General features: G+C 43.1%; 1 protein-coding gene across 13 annotated transcripts in view; it reads left to right on the forward strand.

Annotated features, from left to right (window-relative positions):
• LOC101167247 (caskin-2) overlaps nucleotides 1-27811 on the forward strand; it is an 85155-nt gene that overhangs the window by 39352 nt on the left and 17992 nt on the right. For all 13 annotated transcript variants that reach the window (XM_078938013.1, XM_078938003.1, XM_078938009.1 and 10 more), the window contains 7 exons: nucleotides 4780-4831; nucleotides 15929-16026; nucleotides 17530-17675; nucleotides 19021-19116; nucleotides 19448-19581; nucleotides 27429-27537; nucleotides 27689-27797. In XM_078938013.1, the coding sequence (XP_078794139.1) occupies nucleotides 4780-4831; nucleotides 15929-16026; nucleotides 17530-17675; nucleotides 19021-19116; nucleotides 19448-19581; nucleotides 27429-27537; nucleotides 27689-27797 (744 nt within the window). The remainder of the gene's footprint in view (nucleotides 1-4779; nucleotides 4832-15928; nucleotides 16027-17529; nucleotides 17676-19020; nucleotides 19117-19447; nucleotides 19582-27428; nucleotides 27538-27688; nucleotides 27798-27811) is intronic.

Here is a 27811-nt window from a genome sequence, read left to right on the forward strand (position 1 = left end):
AGAAAAACTATAGGTATTGTTTTAAAAAATGACATTACTTTAAATGCAATCAGAGAGGAAGTCATAACATAATAAAGACATCAGATAAAAACAACTGTTTTTTTTGTTTTTGATGGCATCGTAGCATCATAGTATCATAGCATCGTGACATCAGTGTCTAAAGACACCGCTGTCTCCAAATGAATACTTTTTAATCAAACTTTTATGTTGCTGCTGTTAGGTTTGTCCTCCAGTTCTTTCTGGATCCTTTGATAATCATCACATGTTCAGCTGCTTCATCAGCTTAAACCAGGGGAGTCCAAATCCAGGCCTCAAGGACCGGTGTCCTACATGTTTTCCAACCCTCCTGCCATTGAAGCTCCTTACTGGCTAAACACACCTGATCCAGGTAGTCAATAGCAGAAAAGGCAGGGTTTCTGGAAAACCAGCAGGAGGCCGGCCCTGGAGGCCTGGATTTGGGCACCCCTATCCTGAACTAAAAGCTACACGGAGGCAACTAACAGAAGTAACTGGGGTTGAAGGCACTTCTCGTGGCGCCTGCGCTTGTTTTTTGTTTTGTTTTTCAGCCTCGTGGAAGTAGATCTGCACTTTGCGAGAGAACAGCAGACTGAACTTTACTCCAAACAACGGAAGCACAAGAGAGCAGCGAGTTGGGAAAATAAAATCTCGATTTTCCCCAAAAATAGATCTTTTTAAAACATCAAATTGAAATCAATCAATTAATTGCCCAGTCCTAATCTATAGTCAATGTCAGAATGTTAACTGTCAATAAAGTTGCGATAAATCTAACCTTAAATCATGTAGACCAACAAAAGGAAAGTGGGTTGGTGGGAAAGCCTCCTGTGATGACGAAGGTCCAGTATTTGTAGACTCCAGCTTCAGACTGTGGGGGTGAAAATATCACACCCAGGTGATGCACCAAATATGGCCTCTTATTCTGGAATAATCTGACTTTACAGCTCGATCTGGAGTTGAATCAGCCTCAGTAACTTCTTCAATTTGATCCTGTAATCTATAGATCACAGAATATCCTGTTTATCTGAAAATAAATATTTTCTGAAGCTGCTTTCCCCCACAGAACCACAAAATCAAGCTACTTTCCACTTAAGAACAGCAATAATTGGGATTTCTTCTAGAATCCATAAAATGAAATGTCTATCTAATGATTGCAACGAAATTTAGCGGGGTTAAACTTAGTGAACAAAATGATGAATTGAAAAATGTCTATCACCCTAAATACATACATCCCGTGTTGATGTCTTCACACCATAAGTGGAAAATAATGAGTTCATTTCTAAGTGGCCAGAGACTTGGGAAACAGGAAACTGGAAAGAAAGTGTCACCAAAGAAAAACATCTGGAGAAACATAAGGACACTGATAAGGGTTGCTGGAGGAAACAGACCATAGAGAAAATGTGTGGCTAAACAAATCCAAATATGACAGAAAAAAAGAATTTAAAGGCCACCATTCTAATTTTTCCAGATATTTGCCCTGTTGATCCCCTCTATGGTGTACAGCCAATCAGAAGCTGCAAAGCCATGGTTGGGTTTAAAAGAAGCTTGGCGGTTAGATGATGTGGGAAAATGTTGGGATAAATACGGATTCTCTGATTTTGTGGAACCTTTGATGTAAAACTCAATCTTTCTGTTCTTGTGGAGTTCAACTCAGTCCAAACACACACACACAGATTGACACTGTTGTGATATTTCACAGTTAGGTAAGACAAAACAGTGGAAGTCATGAAGCCCTCTGTAGTTAGAAAGTTTAGCAGTCTGGTGCCATGTAGACCATTCTAGCAAATATGAACTGAAGGAGGTCAGGAGGGGTTCAGTGTCAAAAACTGTAAAAGAATCCATGAGGAAGAGGAGGCTCGATGTTGAGTGGATGGACAAACCTTCATAATCATTTGAGGCTAGTTCTCTAGAAAGAAATTGTAGAAAATATTGTTTAAATTAGCATTATTGTTGAAAAAGTAAGAGAACAGTGTACAGTTCTTTTTTGGCAAATTTTTATTATTTCATGAAATTTAAATGTTTTAGCAACACATAGTTTGAGAAAACGCGTCTTAGCTACTAGAATTATTCCTTGCAATAAACATTTTTGGTAAGATCCTTTTTCTTACCCCATTGGCAGATTTTCTTTTGCTCATTTAAAGAAAGATGTTTACAATTGTAAGAAGTCTTGATTCATTTCTAGAAGGCCTGTTTTTGTGCTGTGAGATGCAGTTTTTTCTGTCAACATTTTGGAAATGGTGTTTAATGCACGAGGCAACTAATCAGAAGGTGTATGTTTTGTTTGAGGTGGTAGTTGCTGGTTGCTGTGCAGATGCACGGCGACGGAACAAAAACACAGGACAAATGGCAATGTTTTGCTTTCAGGAAAACTGGTCCATGCATGCAGGCTGACATGTGCTGTGTGAAGGAAAAGCATGTTTTCTTGGGACATTCCTGTAAATTATAGTCACGGGTCTCAGCTTCAAACAGCTTGGAAAGGATTCCACTGTAAACGAGGTGGAATGGCACATCACTGTGAGGGAAGTCATTTGTTTATGAATCCTTTGGCTGTCATGAGGCTGGCAGATGTGCTGAAAGACGGAGGGGTGAGGCGGCTGAAGGTGAGGAAAGCTCTTCATCCTGTTAGTGTTAGTGTGATCAGTGACAATAGGGGGATATGTCATGTAGGCATGGAAAAAAACACTAAGAAAAAGAAAAAAAACACTCAGGGATCCAAGAATTTCAAGTGGGTTTAGTGTGGTAGGAGTTTAAGGCTCTGTCCGAATTCCAACCCTAACCCCTAACTACTAAAAGACTATATAGTGCTGCACTTTGTAGTTCCCTGAATTTTAAAAGCAATCCGGACACCATGCTCATTACTTTTTTTTCTTTTCAAATGGCGGATATATGACATCATCGATTTCACAAAGTGAATATCTAATTGATATAAGCGTTTTGTGATGATTATTTATAAGTCCACTGTCTTCTGGAAATACAAACTTTCATGGTTATAGCTATTATATTCTGAGTTTCATCACTAATTCTTAAATAAATAAAGAAATGAGGCAACACTGCTTTAAACCCATAAAGAAACACCTCCCGAAAAAAAAAACTGATAAGTGTATTTTGGCCTGATTATTACTAAACCATTGTGGTCCAATAATCAAATGTTGACTCTGCGCAAAGTAACAATGGGTCTCCCTGACCTGCTTTCCTGAATGGAACAATCCTGGATGAAAATACATGAGGTCACAGGAGACGATCCAGCTGTGCTGTAATGAATGACAAGAGAACACCATGCCTGTAACCCTTGTGCTATCCTAGGCACTTTAACATTGGGAGTTTGGGAGTTTGATTTGTGATCTTCACTGGTGTCCATGGATTACATGAAATCTTTCCACCTTTGTCATGGTAGGGAGAACACGTCAATGTAAGGGTGGGGTCAAGGATAGCACAAGGGTTAAGAGTGCTCTCTGCCTGTGTTACAGGAATGAAGACATTGATGAAGATAGAAACACAGATCCTGACATTCCCTGATATTTTTGCTTCCTTTGTAAAGCTGCAGTATTTTACCCTCATCCCTCAGACTTTCTCTCAGCCTTAAAGAACAGGGAAAGAGTCATCTGCTATAAATGTACTATTGTTATAAAACTGTCAATTAAAAACACTGTTTACATAAAGTTAAAAGTCAATAAAACTGCACATGTGAAACCACTTGAAAACTTCAATTTTTCATGAATCCTTTTTGTGTGTAATAGACAAAAACCCACTGAAACATTTAACTTTAGAAATGAGTGGGTGGATGGGAGGTTGATGTATCATAAAATACAGACAGTTCCAGTTTGTTTCTTATAAGTGAGGAAGCCAATGCTCATTGTGAGAAGGTGCTTCTTACATGAAAATATGTTTAAGTTACATCGACAAAAACAGTGACATGGAATGATTTGAGAATAAAAAATAATTTTGCAATCATAAGTTCATTGCTAAAGAGCTCGCTGGAAACTGTATAATTTATTTATTTATTTTCCAAAGTTGACGAAACTGCTGCTGTTGAACACTTGAAACTCTACGAACACCGAAACGGGCGTTCTTGAACACTTGTTTAAAAATCTATTCGTCTCTACCAAATTCAAGTCCCTGATTAGTCAAAGTTTGACTTGGTTTCAGTGGTCATGTGGCGGCGACACCTGACACAACTCGAGAGTTTTGAACACGGAAGCCTGAATTGCGTCCAATGGACTTTTCATTGATAGTGGCCGCTTGAACTCACATTACCGAGGGCTGTGTGAACGTAGCAGAAGAGTTCTGCCTGCTTTAGTCTCTTTTTGTGCTTGGGTGACTCACAGATCAATCAATGTCATGTTGAAAAACAGACTAGCAAATGCAGCCCCCACTCTACCCCCTAATGAAGAGTTCCTTTCTTTGTAAAGAAACTGACAGATTTTTTGTGTTTAATGCATTTTCCAGCTTCCGATGCTCTTCCTTTTTATTCCTTTAAATCCTGTTTGTGTTTGCTCGGACAGCTCAGACTGGATGGAGAATTTCTTCCTGTCCTCCCTTTTATATTCCTTTTTGTTCGCTGACTTAACAGACAGAAAGCATACTCCTCTAACAAAGGGAAGGCCAAAGAATCTGATTGAAAACAAGTTTAAAGAAACTAAGTCTGGTGAGCTATGCTCAATAATGTGGAAAAAAGGTGGTTTTAATGTATGAAACATAGCTAAAAACTCTGGACTTTTCTACAGGTAACTGAACACTAAATGTCTTTGTCTTTCTCTTTTCCAGAGTTGCTTGGCTCTACCAAGAAGCTCAACGTCAACTATCAAGACTCAGACGGGTAGGAAGAACGTGCATGAACAGGCTTTGGTTTGTGTGTTTGAAGAAATGATGGAGCAGAGATTAGAGGAGTCATCAATGAGTCACTTAGTCTTGATGGACGCACAGGTTTGGGCAACGATCCAGTCTGAGCTCACTCATGCATGTTGTTATGAACTTAACTTTTGACTGCAATTACAGGATAGTGACTTTCTAGAGTTCTTTGACTTTGTTACTTTGTTAAAGGAGTTAGCAGAGGTATTTACCAAAAACACACATCCGCTACCCTTTCTGTAAATTCTACAAAAGAACAAGAACAAATCATCTTCTTTTAATATATTGCTGCTAAACTATGTTTTCTAATGAGCAGACCCAGGTAACTGTGAATTTTAGTGCTGTTGAAGTTTCTATTGGTCTAAATAGGCTCAAATTTGTAAAAATCCTGATCTGAAAATCAACAGTGAAAAGTTTTTTTTTATGCTTTTGCTACATTTTAATTCATATACTTTATTAAAAGCTTCTTGAACTTTTGCTTGTGGTTTCAAGTTTATAAAAAATAATTTAATTAAAAATAAAGAACCACTTTTAAGATATAAGTACTCAATATTTAGAAGTACTATATTTTTGCAGTATAGGGCGCACCAGATTATAAGCTGCACCACCAAAGAATGATTAATTTTCAAACTTAACTGAACTATAAGGCACATTAAATGAGACAGAAGAGTCAGTCGAGTCAGACTTTATTAACTGTATTCACAATAACTCTAGAACAGGGGTGCTCACTACCCCGATCATGACGGACATGTGGGTAGACTACCATCAAAGATAAATAAACAAAAAAAGTAAAATATACTTAAAAAATGTGTCAGTGAACAATCATCCTCACCGTGATGTACGTCATTTGGTTGACATGCAGAACCAGTGGCGTTTTTTTCCCCCCTGCAGATTTTCTACACTAAACTGCCCATTTCCACATAAAGTTAATAAAATTTGCGCTAGGACGCTCCTACTATCGTGTCAACTTACTGCAATAATGTCAATGGGGGGGGGGGGGGGGGCACACCGTCCAGTGTTTCGCCCTGGGCGCCAAACTAGCCAGGACCGCCTCTGCGCAGAACGGTACTCCCAACCTTTTAGTAACATGTAGAAAAAAAAACTCAGTCTGACACACCTGCATGCTAGCTGTTTTAGCATGTTCAAAAGAACACCCAACCTTGTCTGCAGCTCGTAAAAACCCCCAACATACTTTCATTTTGAAACAGCACCATGCATATTTTGTTTTTCATTCTTTAAAAAATAGCTGAGAGATTTACTTTCAAACTGAAAGCCTTTTTGCACACGTGCAGAAGCTGTGTGTGATGCAGAGACAGGGCTGATGGAAGGCGGTGGGTTGGGAATCAAGCATGTCCATCTCAGGGACATGGGGGAGGTTGTCCATGGCCACGGTTGTGTGCGCTTTAGAGGAAGTACTTATCTGATGAGCTGAGGGGAGGATGGTGACCGGGAAAGGTGAGCAAACATGCGTCATTGAATCAACATCATCCCACAGTGAGGTGACAAGACATGAGCAGAAAGTCTGCACATCCTCCAGACCTGAAGGCAAAATACTTATTTCTAAACATCCCAAGTAGCTCTGTGATAACTTTGGAATATGTCAAAACTTGCTACAACTTGTTTTGCATTGTTAGTTTGACTGCATTTAATTTCCCTCACAATCAATAAATTACTAGTCTATTCTATTCTATTACGGTAAATTCCATTTATTATATTCCATTTCATTTCATTCTATTCTAAAATAAATTTTCTTTTGATCTATTCTCTCTTTTTTTGTACCTTATAATTTTAGTCAATTCATATCTTCAGCAAACCTAACGACCAATTTTTGGCCATTGAATTTCACAGTTAAGGTTATCATTTCTCTTTTCAGTGACTGCTAGTTTTAAGAAGCAAAATTGCAGCATTTCTCCCAATAATAATGGTTACAATTTTTGATCTGTTGCTTTTTTAATTCTGGTCTTTTTTGAGCTTCTACATGCCCTGTATATACTGAACTACTTAGAAGTGAATTCTGGTGCAGTTCTTACACTCCTGAGCTCAGTCTGACACCATAAGCTGTTTTAGACTGAGACATTTCTTCAAATTTCATTGAGTTTAGATATAATAAGCAATTTTTATAAAGTAAAGGGTTACTTGGCACATCTTTGATGCAGTTTTTACAGTTTATCCAGTAAAAATGTATTTGTTTATATCTTTTTAGGTAATGTTGAGTATTTCCCATGCATTTAAAGCTAATTTGGCACCTCACCTTATTAATAAGCTCAGCTTATTCTTGCCCAACACATCTACACACTCAAATATCACAAAAACGCAAATAAGTGTAGATAAAACCATCGTCTGCACAAGCCTGCACATACATAGTTATCCATATATACACACATAAAACTATACATACTTCAGATGAGCCCACGGTGGGCAGCAAAGGTCGCCAGGGTCTCCCTGACACCCACAGAAATATAGCTCATAGAATGTCAAACCCATAAACAACCTGATACCAGCCACCCAAAGACAGAACCGTAGAGTACACTCTATTGCCGGAAAGCGGTGCAGGAGGCTTGTATAGCTTTTTTCTTTCTTGCTGATTTTTCAGTATCTGCAGATGTTTTAGCTAACACCTTGGCAATTCAGCAATTGCAGCCAAACTTTTCAACATATAGCAGTGAATTACCTTTTCCAGATGTTGGCAGTGTCACATGAATGATCACAATCATAAATCAACGATGTTAGATCAGAAGCAAAAGCTCCAAAGTGAAACCAAAGCAGATTCATGTAAATACACACAAAGAAAAGAAGATTTAAAATAAATGATATTAGGTCACTAATGACCTGAATTTGTGCAGTTTTTGATGGATGCTGTTTGCCATTATAACAGGGACAAAGAAAGGAGTTATTTTTAAATGAAAACAGAAAACTACATACAAATAATATAGAAGCAAATTATTTATACTCAATTATGCTTTTCTACCTTAATTAAGGTCCAACGTACTTTACAGTCACAAGTTTCATTTGCCCATGTGCACACATGCAGACCTGCGCACACACAGCTCTGCTGCCATACATATCACCAACCTGTAACCACCAGTAGCAATTTGGTGTTCATTGTTTTCCCCGAGAACCCTTCAATACACAATACATTGACAAGCAAGGCTGTAACCAAACCTGCGACCTCCCGATCAGAGGTTGACCACTCTACCTTTGTTCCACAGCTGCTCACAGAGTACACAAAAAAGGTTAACAAATGTTAACAAAATACCCTTTAAACTCTTAATACAATTAGAAATATCTTTTCCATTTACATTAATTATGTAAATGTTGCTCTGGTTTAATTTTTTTATTGTTTTGGTAGCATTTGATGAAATATGAAATAAATTCTTTGAGATTAAATTCTTAATTTGTAGATGCAAAGAAACTGTTGCTTAAACCTTAGTTCTCTTTCAACATTCGTTTCGGTATCTCACTATGGGACACGCCCCCTGCGCTGTCCCCCAGAAGCTCTTTTTCATTACGCCAGTCTTGGCTGGCAGACAGAAGGTGACGTCTGCTCTCAGGAGGCGGGACTTCCTCCTGCTATAAGAGCCAGACGCCATCTTCTCTCCTCAGTCTAACACCTCTTCTCGCTCCCAGAAGCATCCTCAGACGGCAGGTGTAGTATCCAAAGCTAGCTTAACTGTTCCTAGAGCGAGCTAACAACTCGGTCGCTGAACGCTAGTCGGTGTTACATAGCTTGTCTGGGTCACGCGGTTGGTCTGTCTCCAAACAGCACCCGTTAGAACTAGTCACCATACTAGTAATTTTCGCGCTTCGCTCTCAACTGGAGTCGACGAAGTCGTCATGGAGCCTGAACCTTTTCCTCGCCATGGAAACGGTCAGACCTCTGCCTAGAGCCTGCTCATGCGGCAGCAAAATCGCCGGGGCAGACACCCATTCTGCCTGTTCTGCATGTCTGGGGCTGCAACATGCCCAGGACGCGTTAGCATCTCCGGCTAGCTGCGAGCATTGTGCGCGCCTCTCCCTCAAGACCCTGAGACGCAGACTAGCGCGCCAAGCTAGCCTGTCCAAGGCGGACCCGGTCTTGGGGGTAACCAGCCCCCCACTACCAGAGGAGTCTACGCAGGGGGAGGTGGCAGGCATGAGCTGGGGCGACCAACTGGATACGGTCGCACCACTCGAGGGCATGGATGAGCAGGAGGCCGCGCCCCCGGAGTTTCAGGACACTGTGCCCGACTCCGGAGACGAGTCCATCAGCCTCGGCTCTGAGGAGGACAGCGAGCCTTTCCTTCTGCCATCGGCTGCAAAGCCGCTGGCTGCGGGCAACGCGTGCGGCGGCTTCCCAAACCCGACCGCCGCGATGGACCTGCATGATGTCTGCAGAAGAGCAGCTGAAAAGCTGGGCATTAAGTGGCCTGAAGCCCTCACCGAGGCCACCACGTCTCGCTATGAGGGAAAAAGACTGCCTAAAGCCAAGTCTTCCAGCAAACAGCTGCTGCCAGTGTTCCCTGAGTGCTTGGAGGAAGCGACCAGGACCTGGAGCACCCCCTTTTCAGCCAAAAGCCCCGTCCTGGGAGGCTCGGCTTTGGACTGGGCCACCATGGAGGACAACGGATTCTCGCAGATCCCTACAGTCGAACCGCTGCTGGCATCCTACCTGCACCCGACACAGAAGTCCACCATGACTTCCGCGGGCCCCGCCCTGCCCTCGAAAGCTGACTGCTTCCAGTCAACTCTCACCGAAAAGGGCTACAAGGCAGTTGCCACATCGTTGAAAGCCCTGAATGCATCTTCTCTGCTCCTAGCCTACCAGGCAGAGCTGCAGGAACAGATGTCAAGCACACCAACCCCAGACCTGTGGAACGAGCTATGCGTGGTCATAGACCTTTGTCTGCGTCTCCAAAGGTCCGCAGTCCAAGCCTCTGGGCGAGCCATGGCCCTCATGGTTGTCCAGGAAAGAGCCCGGTGGCTGAACTTATCCAGTCTCTCTCAGAAGGAGAAGAGTCAACTCCTCGATGTGCCGGTGGACCCAAAGAGCCTATTTGGGCCAGCAATGGCCACAATGCAAAGGCGCTGTGAGGAGAAGAAACGGGAAGGTGAAGCGCTGCAGCTGTGTCTGCCCAGGAAGGTACCCCCTCCTTCCCCAGCTGCACTGCGTCTTTCCTTCGCTCAAGCGGTAGCTAGACCAGCTTACCGCACTCCGAAACGCCAGCCCCAGCCAGGTGACCGGAGCCACGGAAAGCCTGCTGAGGCCAGAGGGGCCTGGGCCAAGAAACCGTCTGCTCCCAACGTGACGTCAGCCCAGCCAGCGCCTCCTGTCGCTCAGAGCGCAAAGAAAAAGAGGCGTGCCACCTAGGGCGCAACCAACAGGGATGGAGAGCGGGCACAACCAGAAGCCTGCTTCCCCCCTTCCACGACACGTTCCGTTCCTGTCGTTTTTCTCCATGGCATGTTCCAGCCCGACCAAAAGGCGTGCAGAGGCACAGGTGGCCCTCACCGTTCACAGCCAGTTGAAAAGGAGAAAAGAGGGACCCACAGAGAGCTCAGTGGAGCCACAGTTGTGTCCCAGAAAGTGTTTGAAAAGGTTTTTAAAACCAACACAAATAAAAAATCCCAGAGGCGCGCAACCAGGCCCCGAGCCAAGGGCGCAGCCTCAACACAAAAAGACAAAACAAAAAACAAAAAACATACAAATGACGGGAAGCCGAGTGGGAGCTGCGCAGCTGCACATGAGGCCACAGGAGGGAGCTGTTGCTCCACCAGTGGCACAGCAGCCCAGCCCCGTGGTAGCAGCGAGCCCTGCGTCAGCGCAGCTCGTGTTGGCCACGCCCACCAGTGTCTCAGCGCGGAAGCCGCTCGGCCCGCTCTCGGACAAATCACAGCAATGGCGGCACTGCGGGGCGCCAGACTGGGTTATAAGTACTGTTACCAAGGGTTACAGACTCCAGTTTGCATCCACCCCTCCCCTTTTCAATGGTATACTGCAGTCGCAGGCCAGGGGGCAAAATGCACGAATTTTGCAGGAAGAGATCAAAACACTGCAAGGCAAAAGAGCCATTCAGCTAGTGCCACCGGAGCAGGCTCACAGCGGTTTCTACTCCAGATACTTCCTGGTCCCAAAACGGGGTGGAGGCCTGCGTCCGATTCTAGACCTGCGAGCACTGAACAAATACTTGAGGAAGTACAAATTCAGAATGCTAACACACGCAGGTCTGGTACGGTTTGTGCGTCCAGGAGACTGGTTCGTCTCCATAGATTTGAAAGACGCATATTTTCACGTCCCAATATACCCCCCTCACAGAAAGGATCTCAGATTTTCCTTTTGAGGGAAGGTTTACGAGTTTCTAGTGCTCCCCTTCGGCCTCTCACTGAGTCCACGGGTGTTTGTGAAATGCACGGAGGCCGCCGTCGCACCCATGAGACAGATGGGCGTTGGGCTGGCCATGTATATAGACGACTGGCTGCTCGCAGCGCAGTCTCCCGAAGAACTCAGGAGGCAGGCCGGGTTGCTCACATCGCACCTAACTGCACTGGGCTTCACAGTAAACTGGGGAAAGTGCTTATTGACACCAGTTCAAACGATCACTTTCATCGGCTTATCCCTGAACTCGGTCGAGTTCAGAGCGCGACTCTCAGCGGAGAGAGTGACAGCCTTCCGGGCGTGTCTGTCACAGTTCCGCAGGGGGGCGTGGATAACATTCAGACTGTGCCTCAAACTCCTCGGGCTGATGGCATTGGCGCTGTCCGTCATCCCTTTTGGCCGCTTACACATGCGTCCTTTTCAGCGGTGGGTGGCGTCGCTCAATCTAAGCCCCGCCCGCCATGGTCACCGGCGAGTGCTTGCTTCGGTTACGTGCATTCTCGCCCTACACAAGTGGAGGGATATCTCCTTCCTCACCACGGGTGTTGTCATGGGAACCGTGCAAACAAGACAGGTGATCACCACAGACGCCTCGCTGACAGGCTGGGGAGCCACTCACGAGGGCAGGACAGTGAACGGTCTGTGGGGCTCCCACATGCGATCAGTTCACATAAACTGCTTGGAACTCCTGGCGGTGTCTCTTGCACTGAAACATTTCTTACCCTTCCTGAAAGGGCGCCATGTTTTAGTCAGGACCGACAATACCACAGTGGTGGCGTATATCAACAGACAAGGAGGGCTGCGCTCATTTCAGTTGCACACGCTAGCACACAGACTGATTATGTGGAGCAGTTCCCGTCTTCTGTCGCTGCGGGCCATCCATGTACCGGGGATAATGAACCGGGGAGCCGACCTGCTCTCCAGAGGGAACCCGCGTTACAGGGAATGGAAGCTCCACAGCCAGGTGGTAGCCCAGATGTGGAGCATTAACGGTCAAGCATAGGTCGATCTCTTTGCGTCAGCGGAGAACGCCCAGTGTCAAATGTTCTACTCTCTGACGGACCAGAGCGCCCCCCTGGGGGTGGACGCTCTAGCGCACAAGTGGCCGTGCCAACTTCTGTATGCGTTCCCACCGTTGGAGTTGATTGCCCCTACCCTCACCAGGGTTCGGATGGGGAAACACTCTCTCATCCTCGTAGCCCCTCGGTGGCCCGGGAAACACTGGCTAGTGGACATCATTCAGATGCTGCACAGCCAACCGTGGCCCCTGCCTTTACGCAGGGACCTCCTGTCGCAGGCCCGCGGGGAAATTTTTCATCCTCATCCGGAACGCCTGGCTCTGTGGGCCTGGCCCGTGAGAGGCTGAATCTCATGGCAGTGGGACTCCCGCAGAACGTCGTGGACACGATCCAGAGTGCCAGAGCGCGGTCCACCCGCTCCGCCTACGGCGCCAAATGGTGCGTTTTTGAGGACTGGTGCGTAAAAATGGCCGTAATGCCTTTCCAGAGCCCAGTCCCAGTCATTCTATCGTTCCTTCAGGAACTGATTGAAAAAGGTTTGTCCTTTTCCACCATTAAAGTGTATCTGGCGGCCATATCCGCCTGTCACATAGGTGTTAATGACAAAACAGTGGGCCAGCATCCGCTTGTTTGTCAGTTTATGAGGGGCGCACGTCGGCTCCGACCGGTGTCGAAAAGCCTTCTTGCTCCTTGGGATTTACCGGTGGTGCTGGACGCACTGTCGTGCGCACCGTTTGAGCCACTGAGGCAAGTCAGCCTCAAAGCGCTCTCTTTTAAAACAGCTCTGCTTATTGCACTAGCTTCTGCTAAACGAGTGAGCGACATCCATGCGTTGTCAGTTCACCCGTCCTGTTTGCAGTTCTCCAGAGGGGATTCTAAGGTTTTGTTGAAACCGAATCCGGCATTTATGCCCAAGGTTTTCAACCCTACCATACCTTGCCACCCCATTGAGTTTTTGGAATTCAATCCGCCTCCTTTTTCCTCTACGGAGCGGCTTCACACATTGTGCCCTGTGCGGGCGCTGCGCATGTATGTGGAGAGGACGGCTGGTTTCAGAAAATCTGAGCAGCTGTTTGTGTCGTGGGCTTCTCCTCACACAGGAAAGCCTATAACCAAACAACGCCTGTCACACTGGGTTGTGGGCGCTATAACCATGGCTTATAACAGCAAGGGGTTAACACCCCCGGCGGGCCTGCGCGCTCATTCCACTCGCGGCATGGCACCATCATGGGCAGTTTTTCAGGGCATCTCTCTGGATGATGTGTGCACGGCTGCCAGTTGGGCAACACCTCACACTTTCATCAGATTTTATAGATTGGATGTCACTAGACCAGGGCTGCCTCACGCGGTGCTAGGTGTGGGGTCCACACCTACACCTGTATGATCAGCCTGGTTGTTCTCTGTTGGTCTTCGGAGTAAGCTTGTCTGGCAATACGGGAGTCTCTACATCCCATAGTGAGATACCGAAACGAATGTTGAAAGAGAACTTTAGGTTAAGAACTTAACCCCGGTTCTCTGAAACATGAGTGAGGTATCTCACCAGATCACCCTCCTTGCCTGGAGCGAGAAGAGGTGTGCTTACTTAGACTGAGGAGAGAAGATGGCGTCCGGCTCTTATAGCAGGAGGAAGTCCCGCCTCCTGAGAGCAGACGTCACCTTCTGTCTGCCAGTCAAGACTGGCGTAATGAAAAAGAGCTTCTGGGGGACAGCGCAGGGGGCGTGTCCCATAGTGAGATACCTGACTCATGTTTCAGAGAACCGGGGTTAAGTTCTTAACCTAAAGTTATAACTGCCCTTGCAGTGAAAGGTTGTCTGCAAGTCCAAAAGTGGCCAAACCTGTACAGGGCACATGTGATCCACACAAAATATCCCGGTTGTAGATCGCTTGGTGAACCCGTAGTTGGAAATTATTCATCCACATGATCTTCTCAGGCGATGCTGCCACCACCAGGTCGTAGTGAACACTTATATCACATTCAAGGGGCACTAATAGATAGACGCATTCGTGTCACATGGATGTTTCACTTACCAACAGTCCCGGATTGTGTAACTGTGTAAGGAGCTTGATGTTGCTGTTCAAGTAATAAGTGTGCTCCCCTACAGTCTCACTGTGTTCAGCCTTACATTTAGAAATAATAAAATTAGACAATCAGAGCGTAGTTTGTATCGACATCCTATGGATGTCTTATGGACACTTCCGCATCGCCTGCAAACCCCACGCAGGATCAGTGAGGGTCCAGTACTCTCACCTTACCAACGGCTAAAGTGTGACGATAAAAAGCATCACCCGTACATCATAAGTGCGTGTTACTTACACAATCCTCACAAATACTCCAAGCTGCACTCACAACACGCACAATAATGGTACATTGCACTTTCATGACGCCCCTTTGAGGTGGCCGGATGAGCTTCAAGGGAACTGCAAGACACACCTGCGCTCTCTTTAGGACGCGGCTGCTCCTCTCTAAGACCCTCCATCAGCCCAGACAACCCGAAAACCTGCAGCACCCGTACGGGTACATGTGACTAAGGCTTTAGACTAGGGGTGTATATTGGTTTATTTTTATTCCGATTGGGTCCAATTCACTGACCTAAAATACATCCAGCATCTTTAGCGCAAAATCCAACCAGTGTGACTCAGAGATAAATTCCTGGTACTGAACAGAACAGGTGACGTTTTCCAGATTCATTTTATTTCTTGCAAGATAATCAAGTGCTAGTTAAATACGTTATGTGTACAGACAAACAAGTAAACAAGAATTAATGCTAAATCCTTTCACATTTTTGTTTCCTAAAGTTCAGCCCACTGTTGTTTTTCCACATGAAAATATTCCAAAAAGAACATTATTGGAATATTATAGCACACTGTATGGTCACATACTGTATCTGCTACATTCAAAGTGTTGGGACCGGACTCATGGACTCATAAGTTTTTACTAACATGACATTTGTGTTGTCAGGTCATTTTTACATGAGAGTAAAACCGATTTATTTCATTTTAAAATGATTTTATATTGGTATATGCCAATTCGATTAACAACTTGTCTCAGTTGGATCGACCTGGTTGGAACGTAAGAATATCAATCGATACATCACTTAAGTTGATTAATCGTTGCACCCTTACTCTGACATTACCCTGGTGACTGATTTGGGGATCTTCCTGAGTGATAGTATCTCAGTTTATAATAATTCTCCAGCATGCCCATTCACACTGTTCTTTACTGGTATGTGTGGAGCAACAGATGAAGAAGAGCTAGGCAGAGCTTTTATGCAGAGTGCTGGTGTACAGAGTGCAGTGAAGGGCTTCAGTGAGCGCCTGAGGCTGTGTGAAATCACCCAAGTGTCTGTCTTCTTACACAGAGATAATGCTTAACTCCAGCTCCGGCAGTGTGTTTCCTCACTGACTCCTGCTCCGGGTTATAATCTCTGTATCACCTCAAGGGAATTCCAGGCTTGTTGGCAGAACATGGTTTTATTTTCACATCAAAAAGATCCATATGTAATGTTTTGAAGTTTATAGCTGCACAGATGTACATGTTGATGCACTTTTGTCCCATAATTCACGAGTACCAGTGTTGATATCTGTTAAAGGTTAAACCTAAATTCTTCTCCAGGGCTGCTCCAAGTTTTCACCTGCTGAAAAGCAGATTTATAACCCCTCTCCCCTCCTTTATATATATTTTTTTGCCTTCAGCTTTTCTGCGCTGCACCACGCCGCTCTGACGGGCCCAACAGAACTGCTGTCTCTGCTGCTGGAGGCCCAGGCCACTGTGGATATCAAGGACGTCAATGGTATTCTGATGGCAGAACAGTTTCACTAGTTCAAACAAACTTCAAGACGGAGAAAAAGTTCTCTTGTAAAAGTTTCTACTACGTATGTTGTCAGCAGGGGTGAAATCCACTCTGAATTCGAAACTTCCCCAAAAGCTTTCAGACAAAATAAGTTGGACTCTGAATATGATTTCGCTTTGAAGTTTGTCCACTGCGGAGTGTGGAGCAGATGCTGTGGAAATTAGAGCTGACGCTCGGCTGCTGAAACCAGAGAAGCAAAGTGCTCCCAACTCTTCTGAGGTCGAGTGTAGATCATTGAAGGACTGTGAGAAATGTTCAATTTCAAATTTACCACTTGCTGCCTGCTCCTAAATTTATGGAACCCAAGCTCTCTCTCATGTCCATCAACTGGTAACTCATACCTCTGACAGCATCAACTATTTGACAACTTCAAGCATGTGGCTCAAAATGTCCCATTTATTTCTATATTTTTGTCATTATTTTTATAATTAGAGTTTATGAAAATGAACAAAACAACATTTGAAGCCATGCGCTGTGGCTCAAGCATGTCGGTTAGGTCCGCTCAGTCTGAACAACTTTTGTTCTCTTGTCAGTGGTTGCATGTTCATCTGTTTCTTTATCTTGAAGTTACTTTTAAGGGATGTAATATTTCCACCTGTTTGATTAAAAATTGAATCTAAGCAGGATTTGGACCGTCATTACTGATGTGCCGTTCTGTCTAGCTCATGCCAAGTTTTTAGTGTTTTTCAGGCATAATATTGGAAACATGGCTGCTAGTGATCTTGTTTCACAACTTTTAGATATTATAAAGACTCATTCCAATAAAAATGGTGTTTTTTAACATGTTCTTGTGAAACTTTTCTGATGACGGAGGACTTTTATTAAGAAAATGGGCTTAAAAATTGCATTTCTGGTTATGTCTTTATTCAAATCGCTGTGAATCAGGAGCAAAGAGAAAAAAAGAAAAGAAAAACATTGTATTTGTGACAAAGAAGATACCCTGGGCGGGCCACAAGCTCCCTGCTCCGCCCCATTCAGCTGGCATCTGACTCAAAACTGTACGGCTGGATAGCTCCAATATCGCTCACTATTTTTGCTACACTGCTGATGTTAGCTTGGGGGTGTGAGGGGCTGTAAGCTAGCAGGAGAGGGTATAAACAGACATTTATTAGCAGTGAGGAGGGGCAGGAAGGTGGTTTTCCTCAGCGTCAGCATTCCCGTCCACAATTTAGAGGCGAAAACGTTTCAAACTAGTTTCTTGAAAAATATCCCCTAAATCTGCCTACGATCTGCCTTTTTTCATCACGGATTACCCAACAGTTCATTCATTAAGATATCCTAATTCATGGCCCTGCTGACAAACAGTTTTGTTTATTTTAAATGAGCTCATGATTTGTTTGATGAATGTTGTAATTGTATAGCATGTTGTGGTCCTTAAAGTGCACTGTACTCAGTTATGCAGTAAATGTTGACAGCTGTAACATCCCTGGACTCTTTCTCCAGGCATGCGTCCGCTCCACTACGCAGCATGGCAGGGGAAAAGTGACTCTGTTTTGCTTTTGCTGAGAGCTGGTGCCTCTGTCAACTCACTTTCCTGTGACGGACAGATACCCTTACACCTGTCTGCGCAGTATGGACACTATGAGGTGGTAAGTTCTGCCACACGCTGAGACTCAGAGAGCTGCCAAAAGGCCATCTTAAAAGGCACGAGGCAGTCTCCTGTTTCACCGTCACCTAACTCCTTTTGTGTACCAGCGACTATTGTCCACTAACAATACCAGTAATACCATTAAGGCAGTCCCAGACCACACACATTCCTGTCCTGCAGCTCTATTTGGCTGCACAAATAGGAACACGCTCTTTCACACACTCATACATGCACACTCTCACGCATACTTGCACGCAAACTCACACATATACTCTGTGCACTCTCTTGTAGATTCACACACTCATTTACACTTTCACAGACTGACTTTTGTACACTCTCGTGCATAATTACAGTCTCTTACACACTCCCACACTAACTAACACATGTGTAGTTGCAAACCTCTTTTGGGGAGCCCGCCAGTTTTTGTGGGGTCCACCATTTTCCAGAGGGAAAATCAGAAAGCACACACACACACACCTACACCCACACACACACACACAAACCCAAAACCAAAAAGTGTTTCATTTTTCACTTTAGTTTTTTCATCACTAGTGGAGCTCATTTGGTGGGCTCCTTGGGATTGGGCCCTGCAAAGTAATAAACATGAGACTTTTCTTTCACACACAATCACACACACTTACACACGAATGAACAATTTAAACACTTGTACTCACCAATTCACACTTTCACTTACTACTACACAGTGTCACACTCACACACTCTCACTCACAAATGCAAACCTCTCCCCCCCTACACTCATTCACTAATACTTATTTTTACACACGCTCTTACACACAAAAACACACTTTTACTCATGCTTCCACACAGTAATGCATCCCCTCACTTGCTTATGCACACTTTTACACACACTCTCGTGTCAGTAATGGAAACTTTCACGCACAGATGTAAGCTTTAAACACACACACACACTTTTACATGCTCTGACACACTAATGCAGACTTACTTACTGATGCACCTACACACATTCTCTGACCAATACACTACTTCACTCACACACAAATGCACACTTTTACATAAAAACACAAATGAACCCTTTTACACACTCTCACTCACCCCAAGCACACCCCTACACACATATGCGCACTCACTAATACCCACTGTCTCACTCACTAAAACACTTTCACACACACACACACAAATATGCACTTTCACACACACGCACACCTACAGTAGGAACTAAAACCAAGACAAGTAGCACCTCAATCATAGTATGGACAAACAAAACATCGGAACAAATGTTGGTGATGACTGGCATGTGAGTTGATGAATGATGCCTGATGTGAAGCAGCCCTTTGTTGTGTAACTCTCACCTTTTTTACGTTCAGTCTGAGATGCTTCTGCAGCACCAGTCTAACCCCTGCCTCATGAACAAGGCCAAGAAGACTCCTCTAGACCTGGCCTGTGAGTTTGGCAGACTGAAGGTATGGCAAAGCTGATGTTGGAGTGGCATTTTTTGTGGCCTTTGTAGATGCATTGTCTCTTTCCATTAAGTGCCTGTGAGATTTACTTTATTCATAAGTTTAGTCGCACAACCTGATGATCTGACTGCAAACATTTTACCTCACTCAGTCGATGTGCCAACCTAATGTCAGACATGAAACGTGACCCTTTAAAGCTTGTTTTGTTTGTAGCTGGAACATTAATCTTGAATTAACCCATGTGCTATCTTGTGGGGTCCAGATGACCCAACTCCCAACGTTACCGTGCCGGAAATGACCCTGCTTCTTCATTTTCCGGTTTGTACATCTTTAGGTTGCTCAGTTGCTGCTAAGCAGTAACATGGTGACCACCCTGTTAGAGGGAGACGGAGGGGGTGACAGCTCAGACTGGCCCTCCACCACCCCGCTCCACCTGGCAGCCAGGAATGGACACAAAGACATCATCAAGTAAGTCGGCACAAACCAGCAGCATTAAAATATGACCCATGACTCATGTTTTTTGTTACTTTGGGCTAAAACCATGACAAATGATTCTACTTTAAATGATAATTTAAAATACACAGAAGTAGCAGTTAAATTCCAACCAAAATGTCTGACAGTGCTTTATGACTGTTTTGCAGCCTTTTTTGGGGTGACAAAGTTTTTTAAATAAAAAAGAATGAGACAGAGTTTAGGGATAAATCTTGATTTATTTATTACATTTCCTTTTGGCCTTCCTAAAGGTCTTCCAGAGTTCATCAGCTTCAACTTTGTCTCATAGAGTTTTTGTTTCAGTGTTTGTCGAGTTGAGCTGTGAGCGATTCAAACTGAAAGGCACCTAACCCAAAGCCGAGCTATTCTCTTGTCGTCTCATTATGAGCAAAGCAGCAAAGCACTGTTAAAAGCTCTTTGTGTGCTAAGCAAACACAGATGGATAAACACACTCAAGACCTTTTCCTGTTGGCCAAAGAGCACAGAAAAAAACAAAAACCCAAATTTGGCACAGTGATACTACAATTACCGTCAATTACTTGATTTAAAAAAAGTTTTTTTTCCTTTATTCACCATAAATTATATCAGGTATGGACAGGAAAAAAAAGTTTTTTTGCAAATATTAGAATTACATTGACTCCTGCAAATGCTGACAGTTTCTTTGCTACAAGGTTTTATGTAATTTTTAAATTTGACATTAGCCCTAATTACTGTTTATTACATCAGTTCTTTACCACTATGGAGTCGTATACTGTTCATAATTAAATAAGTAAATATTTATTTAAATAAATAAATATGACCTCATGCAAATACACAATGAACCAATAAATCTCTCATAAATATATAAAAAGATCATGAAATTGTGAAAAACCTACATACAGATTTTAAATTAGCCATTATATTATTCAATATATTTCATTTTTCTTTTAAAAATCTGTTCATTATTTTAAAACAGCATTTTAAAATATTTTTAATTTCATGAACAGCTTTTTCAGCAGAATGAGTCTGTCATTCAATCAGTGAAAGTGGGTGGGATCTAAATGCACATTGGTTGATCCCTGGAAATCGACTCGTATTCCTAGATACCCGCTCTGCGGTGTGCCAGTCAGAGACATATTTCGGCGACATCTGCACGGCTTTGCTGACATTAGAGGATCCAATAGAGGCAAACCGTCTGTCTGCTGCAGAAAATACTAACAGCAACCACTCTGTTTTTCTAGTTTGAGAGTTCGTGTTGACCACACCACAGAGGAGCTTTCTTTAAGCGAGCCACAACCTGAAGTTCCCGTTGAAATACTCCCGAGTCTTGTTCTCTGTGCACGATTGCTAGATAGTGTCCTAGTTTTCCAGCCCAAAAGTCACCTGAAAACTGTCAGACCCAACAAGAAAACCATCCGATCCTTCTATGACCGCGGACCATGGGGGTCATAAATGAAAATGCAAATTTTTTTTTACATTGGAAAATGCATGGGTTTTATTCGAAAATCCTAACGCAATTCTCCCAGAATCCTGTCCATCAAGGTTTCCCTCACGCACGATCACTGTGGCGGCTCCTGGGAGGCGAGCTGGCGGCCAGGCAGAGACCCGAAAGCAGAGCCAGCCTGCTCCGGACTCCTGAACCTTATGATATTTTTTCATTTTCATGGAGACAATATTTATAAATCACGCCCTCTGGTTTTATTTTTCCATCTCGGGGAAACGCGGGAGAGGAAGGTTTCAAACTCGGTCAGAGAGAGATGGAAAAACCGCTGAAGCGGCAGACATCAAAGGAGCTGAAGCTGGGATGATCTCATGAACTCAAACATGAAAACAGGCTTGCCATGTAGAACTTTTCAAAATTAAAACCTTATCTCTGAACATTCTCTGCGCATTCTTCCATACATTGTAAATGAGATAAACACAAACATCGCTCCATGTAGCGACCAGGCTAAAAACATTAGCTGGTAGCTCCTCCCACACGCGGCCTGGTGCGTTCACGGAGCTCCAGTACATGTAAGATTAGCGGCACTCCAACAGCCACCCAGCCTAACTCAGTCCGCTACTATATTTTCATGATAAAATAAAAAACGCAGAACCGACCCTAAAACTGTCCAAGGCCATTTTTATCCGCAAATTTCGAACCAAAACCCCCAGATCTGGTAACACTGTGCATGTGTTGAGGTGCATACTCTCCCTAGTGTTGAGAGGTGTGCATTTGTCCGTCACGTTCGCTGAAGCATCTTCGATCGATGTAGTTATGCTGCTGCTGCTTATGTCTGAGTAAAGGAGTAGCCAATCACAAAAGTGTCTCCGCCTTGTCTGGTTTGATTGACAGACAGACTCATAAACAAGTCATTCTGAAAAAAAGCAATGTGAAATAAAAGCAAAGCTACTTTGGAAAATATTGATTTTGAAATCCAAGGTTCTGAAAAAAGACGTAGAATTATAATAATATTCCACATGATTAAAATGAATATTGTAAAATGCTGTTTTAAAATAAGGAACAGGTTTTTAAAGCAAAATGAAATATATTGAATAATATAATGGCTACTTTAAAATCTGTGTGTAGGTTTTTCACAATTTCGTGATCTTTTTATATATTTATGAGAGATTTATTGGTTCATTGTGTATTTGCACAAGGTCATAATTATTTATTTAATTATGAACAGTTTGATAGTTTTGTATCAAACCAGTAACTTCATTATGTTTTCTAAAATGTCTACATTATTTAGGAATAAAATCCTGAAACCTCCTAAATCCCAAACAGGCTTTCAAAATGTGAATTAAAAGTCTGCGAAATGCATTTAGCTGTTTGATCTACAGCAGAGTTAGCTTCCTCAGATAATCTTCCTGCTTTACCTCTAAATCCATTAAATCAGACTGCTGTAAGAAGAACTATTTATCGGTCGTAGCATTCCCACCATGAAGCAGCTTCTCACCGCAGCATATTCTGGCCCAGTTCTACTTTTTTTGAAGAGTTGTGGCTGAGTTGCTTCATTAAACCAAATATGTAACAAATATATACTAAATTAAAAAAAAGGTACTTTTTTGCCAAAAATGTTAGTCTTCAATAAACAGCACACACTTTACATTAAGTTTACAGATATTTATGCTAAATACAAATATAATAAATAAGTACTTTTTTAGCTTCTCTTTCAGTTCAATTGAAGTAAAACATTCTTTATTATTTTATTGTAATTAATAAATTATGCTCATTTAAGTATTTTTCTATCTTCATGGTTGTGTTGTTTAGCCTAAAAGCAATGTAATGTTTTAGTTTTTGTTATTTTCACATTTTGAAGTTGCACAGCGATGCAGCGGTCAGCACTGCCGCCTCTCAGAAAGATGGCTCTGGTTCGAATCCCAGCTGGGGTCCTCTCCGTGTGTTTACATGTTCTCCATGTTCATGTGTGCCTTTTCTCCGGGAACTCCAGCTTCCTCCTACAGTCCAAAAACATACTTCATAGGTTAATTGCTGACTGAAATTGTCCCAATGTGTGGGTTTGTGTGTGGTTGTGTGGCCCTACAACAGACTGCCGAGCTGTCCAGGTAATTCCCCACCGTCACCCAACAGTAGCTGTAACCCCTTGATGCCTGAATTTATTTCCAGCTATGAAAAAAAAATCCATCTATGGTTTTACTTTCAAATAGATGCTAAATGTCGGTAATTTTGGAGCTTAAGTTGTTTGATGCATATTTACGTCAATAGGCGTCAAGGGGTTAAGTCACATTTGCGTTGCTATCTTTAAAAGGACTTTTGTGGGGAGGTATAATGCATGACTCATATAGAAAATTATACCCTATGTCTTAGCAACCTTCTATTTACTCTCTTTCAGTTGTCCTGGTCCTGACTTTTTCTGACCATTTTGGTCACAGAAGACTTTACTCAAGTATGCTAATAGGTTTACATAAGAAGATGAAGTCTGTCAGTGAGATGTCTCTATATTCTACAGATTTTCCTGTTTTATATTTATATATGGCTATGGAAATCTCTGAGATTTAAAAGCAACTTGAGGACGCCTAACTATGTAGCCACGAGGAGGCTCAAGTCAGGGTCTCCGTGTGCCGGTCCCCAGCCCGGATAAAAGACAGGCTCGTGTCAGGATTATTCTCCAATAAGGATTTATTGCGACAGTTGTTCAGACCATAATAAAAATGCATAATATTTACCAACCAGCTGTCTAATGTTATGAGGATGCTGGTAATAAAGTTGTTAAAACGGCAAATTCATGTTTATTATTGTATTTAGATGTTATCAGGTTTAGTGACCAGTGACAACTTATAAATCAGGCAATACTGAAGGCTGCTATGTCACATTTCATTGGTTCCTAAATAAAATCTAGTGTACAAATATTTAAACTAGCTACAGATATTTTACAGAGCATGAAGATAAACTTTATCCTCAACAGTTAAGGGAAGCTACAAGCTAAAAAATAAAAATAATAAGACGCCCACTCAGCCTCGTACAGACCGGTCCTTGAAAATAATGTCTGACATTCAACTTAATCTTGGCCTAGAAGAGGTTGGGGACCAGTGGCCCATAGTATCAGTAAACAGAGTAAGATTGCAGGAATCACTCATTTCTGTCTAGGCCTGCACAATCAATCGCAAATTTATCGTTATCGCGATTTCAAGCTGTGCAATATCCATATAGCAAAAATCGCAATAAATGGTAAACCTCAAATGTGCTATAACAATCTCTATGGCAACTTGAACTATTTAATGAATGTTTAATGAATCAACTCTTATTTAAGTTAAACTTTTGCAGTGAAATGGAAATGTTTTTTTTTTTTTGCTAGTTGTTCATTTATCGCAAATTACATCGTCATTGGAATATAATTCACTAATATTGCGAGTTTTCTTCATATCGTGCAGCCCTAATTCTGTCAGTGATCTAGTAAGGGTTAATGGCTGACGAAGTATGCATTATCAGAAATCAACGCACGCCGTGGAAGCCTGAACCTTCCGACTCGATAAGCAGACTATTTGATATGTGGTGCTACGCGTTGTCATGTTACCGTGACAGTATGCCGCTTAGCCGGCTGAGCCGGCACCAACCTCGACTGCAGCAGCAAAGTAAAGCAATATATACGCTGATCGTCACGATGGATTAAATAAAGTATGAGCTCAGAGAGAAAGTTCTCCTCTTAGCGCTTGTTTTTGTCCAGATGATGAAGCTACATTTTGTTTTAGAGAAGCCAGCGCAGTGATACAAAACATTTAAGCTATGTGACCAGAACTTCTTTTTAGGCGTGCATTATCTCTGTACATTATCACTTTTGAATCCACAACCAGCAGCCAATCAGAATCGAGAATTCACCTGAACCATGGTATAAACCACAATAACGTGACTTTAAGCGCTCAGAATGAGGGTGATGGCAGGTAAACCCTCCGTTCTTTTGCTCACATAGAAGTGTTTGCTTTAGACTTTGATTTAAAGGAGTTGAGCTCTGGATTTCTTACCGTGTGACCTTTGACTTTATCATTTATTATTACATAAGAAATGTCTTTGGCAGTGAGATCTAGACCTCAGTATGAGATCTAGATCTCATCTTCTGATTGGTGTGATTCATGTGCCCCAGGGTCTGGTTTAGATTGAACAATCAAAGAGTGAAAGCTCTGATTTAATGAATAGTAGAATAATTGAAAATCTTGATTACTGCAATATATTTAAGAGCTTTTTGAGCTGTTGTGGATTTAAAGTGCACACAAAGTGCTGTAATCACCAAGGACAATTCTTCCTGTCTCAGTTACTTTCATCATCCACACCCTTGATACTTAATCCACTGATTTCGCACGGCTTTTTTTGTGGTGAGCATGTCTGTGTAAATAAACAGGTTCTGTGCTGAGAAGAAACCCCACCCTGTCTTTGAGCCGTGCAGCTAATGACTGTCATGCTCTCTGATTTACGAGTTTTATCTCCACCCTGCTCCTCTGGGGCTGGAAAACTTTATAGAAGAATGCTACTAAGCTCAAAACAAAAACAGAAATAGCAAGGCAGCACTGGTGTCCATGTTCCTTCAGCAGAGGAACAGCACAGCGTGTGGTTTTTGTGTGAATCTGCTCAGCATTGAAGCAGCAAACACTGTTGACATCCAGCAGATGAAAACTTGTGCCAGAAAAGATGAAGAAGATTCGACGTTGGAGCACCCAAAGTTTTTGTCAACATGTTCCATACAAAATGCATGCAAACTGTATGTGCAGAGTAGTTTAAAAACAGCCCTGCAGAACAGGAATGGAGTCTAAGCCTAAGCTCTGACAGCATGAAGACACTGAGCCGTCTCAAGATTTCATACCGGCGCAATTAAAACCATCACTGCTGAGTGAAGGCAGAGGTTTCAAGTTGCAATCTTGACGCTTCAGGCTCCGTTTTCTGTGCTGCTGCATGGTTTGAACTGTCTGCAGTTGGGTTTGTAGCACTATTTGTGCTTATCCTGACACCTGGCAGCTTTTTACCTACAGCTTGTCTGTGTTTTCTAACATTTTTGTCCTGTGTTGGCTCATTTTTGCTGGAAAGTCACACAGACCAGACAAAAACTCTGAGATTCTTGAAGAATCTAAATATTAGACATGTATTGAAAAAAATGTAAAGAAAACGGAAACCATAAGCACTTAAAGAGGCATTGCCGTGAAAATTGTGTTTTGCGTGTTTTTAACATGTTCATTTTTTTTCCAATGATGAAGGACAGCTTAAAATCGCATTTCTGAGTATTTCTATATATAATTAAATTGTTTTTAATTCAGGAGCAGATGAAAAAATGCAATTTAAAAATGCGTTGGCCACAAGCTCCCTGCTCTGCTCCATTCTGATGCATCCACTTGCAGACAAATAGATCCATGAACGTCTTTGTTCTCCTTACTGGAGCTGGGATCTGCATCAGAACTGTACGGCTGGATAGCTCCAATATTGTTCGGCATTTTGGTTGCAGCTGCAATGTTAGGTTTGGGTTGTAAGGTAATGTAAGCTAGCAGGAGGGCATGTTAACAGAAAGCTTTTAGCAATGGGGAGAGGAAGGAGGGCAGTGTAGGATGGTCCTTAAGGGCTGGTAGATCTTGAGGACCAGGATTGGCCAGCCCTGATTTAAATCATAAAGGGAGAATTTTTACAGTTGCCTAAATTTCCTGACATCAAACTGAGCGGCTTGTATCATCGCTGAGGCAGCACAGTGGGAACCTCTCACTTTACACAATTGTATCAAGCAGACTCTGCCTCCATTTCTGTGGATTTCAGCCCGACCAATTGATAGCCTCTCACTGTCTGCAGGAAGTCTCGTTGACGCACTTCCATCCTTAAATAATAAAAAAGGGGAAAGAGAGGCAAACAGATTAACTTGAGCTTAAAAACATATAGATCAAAACGGTAGAGGTTGGGCTATCTGACTAGAGAACAACAGATTAGACTTATTTCTGCAGTAGCAGTTGGAAAGAGATGCTTTATGGTTCAGCTGTCTCACCTGTTGCAGGTGCTTTAGGTGTGCTGTGCTCCACTGGAAGTAGCTAGTAACAGAAGCAGGTGATAAAACGAAAGAGAAGTTGTCGTTTGTTAATTTTTGATTGTGTTGTTGTTCTGGAGCATGGCATAAAATGGGAAAAACAAATTAAAATGTGTGCCCATCTCCTCCTGTGAACGGAGCATCTGCTCCTCCTTCTCCTGCATGGATGCTGTTCCATCCACATTCCTGCATCAGGAATGTTTATGCGTTTGTTGTCATGTGTGGGAGGGATGAATGGGTGGTGCTGGACTTGATGAGAAGCTGCAGATGTCTGCAGCGGTTAAATAGATGGATCTGTTTATGAGCCATGCCTGCGGTCTTCAGTGAGTGTTTCTGATTTTATTTTCGTAGGTTGCTGCTCAAAGCCGGCATCGACATGAACAGAGCCACCAAAGCAGGGACTTCTCTGCACGAGGCTGCCCTCTATGGCAAGACAGAAGTAGTGCGGCTGCTGCTTGATGTAATTACAGATGACATTGTTTCTGCTGCTTTTGGAAAACATGTTTTTGCATGAGAAGAAACATTTAAAAAGTCTATTTTTAATTAATGGGAGACACTGTAAGAGTGTTTTGCAAAGTCTCACTCTGTCCTTTTTTGGTTTGTGGACCCAGGCGGGCATCAACGTGAACGTGCGCAACACATACAACCAGACAGCTCTGGATATCGTCAACCAGTTCACCACCTCCACAGCCAGCAGGGAGATCAAGCAGCTGCTGAGAGGTGGGTAGATCCCT

This window comes from Oryzias latipes, chromosome 19 (assembly GCF_053564925.1).
Source record: "Oryzias latipes strain Hd-rR chromosome 19, Olatipes_Hd-rR_3.1".
In the NCBI taxonomy this organism is placed as follows: Eukaryota; Metazoa; Chordata; class Actinopteri; order Beloniformes; family Adrianichthyidae; genus Oryzias; species Oryzias latipes.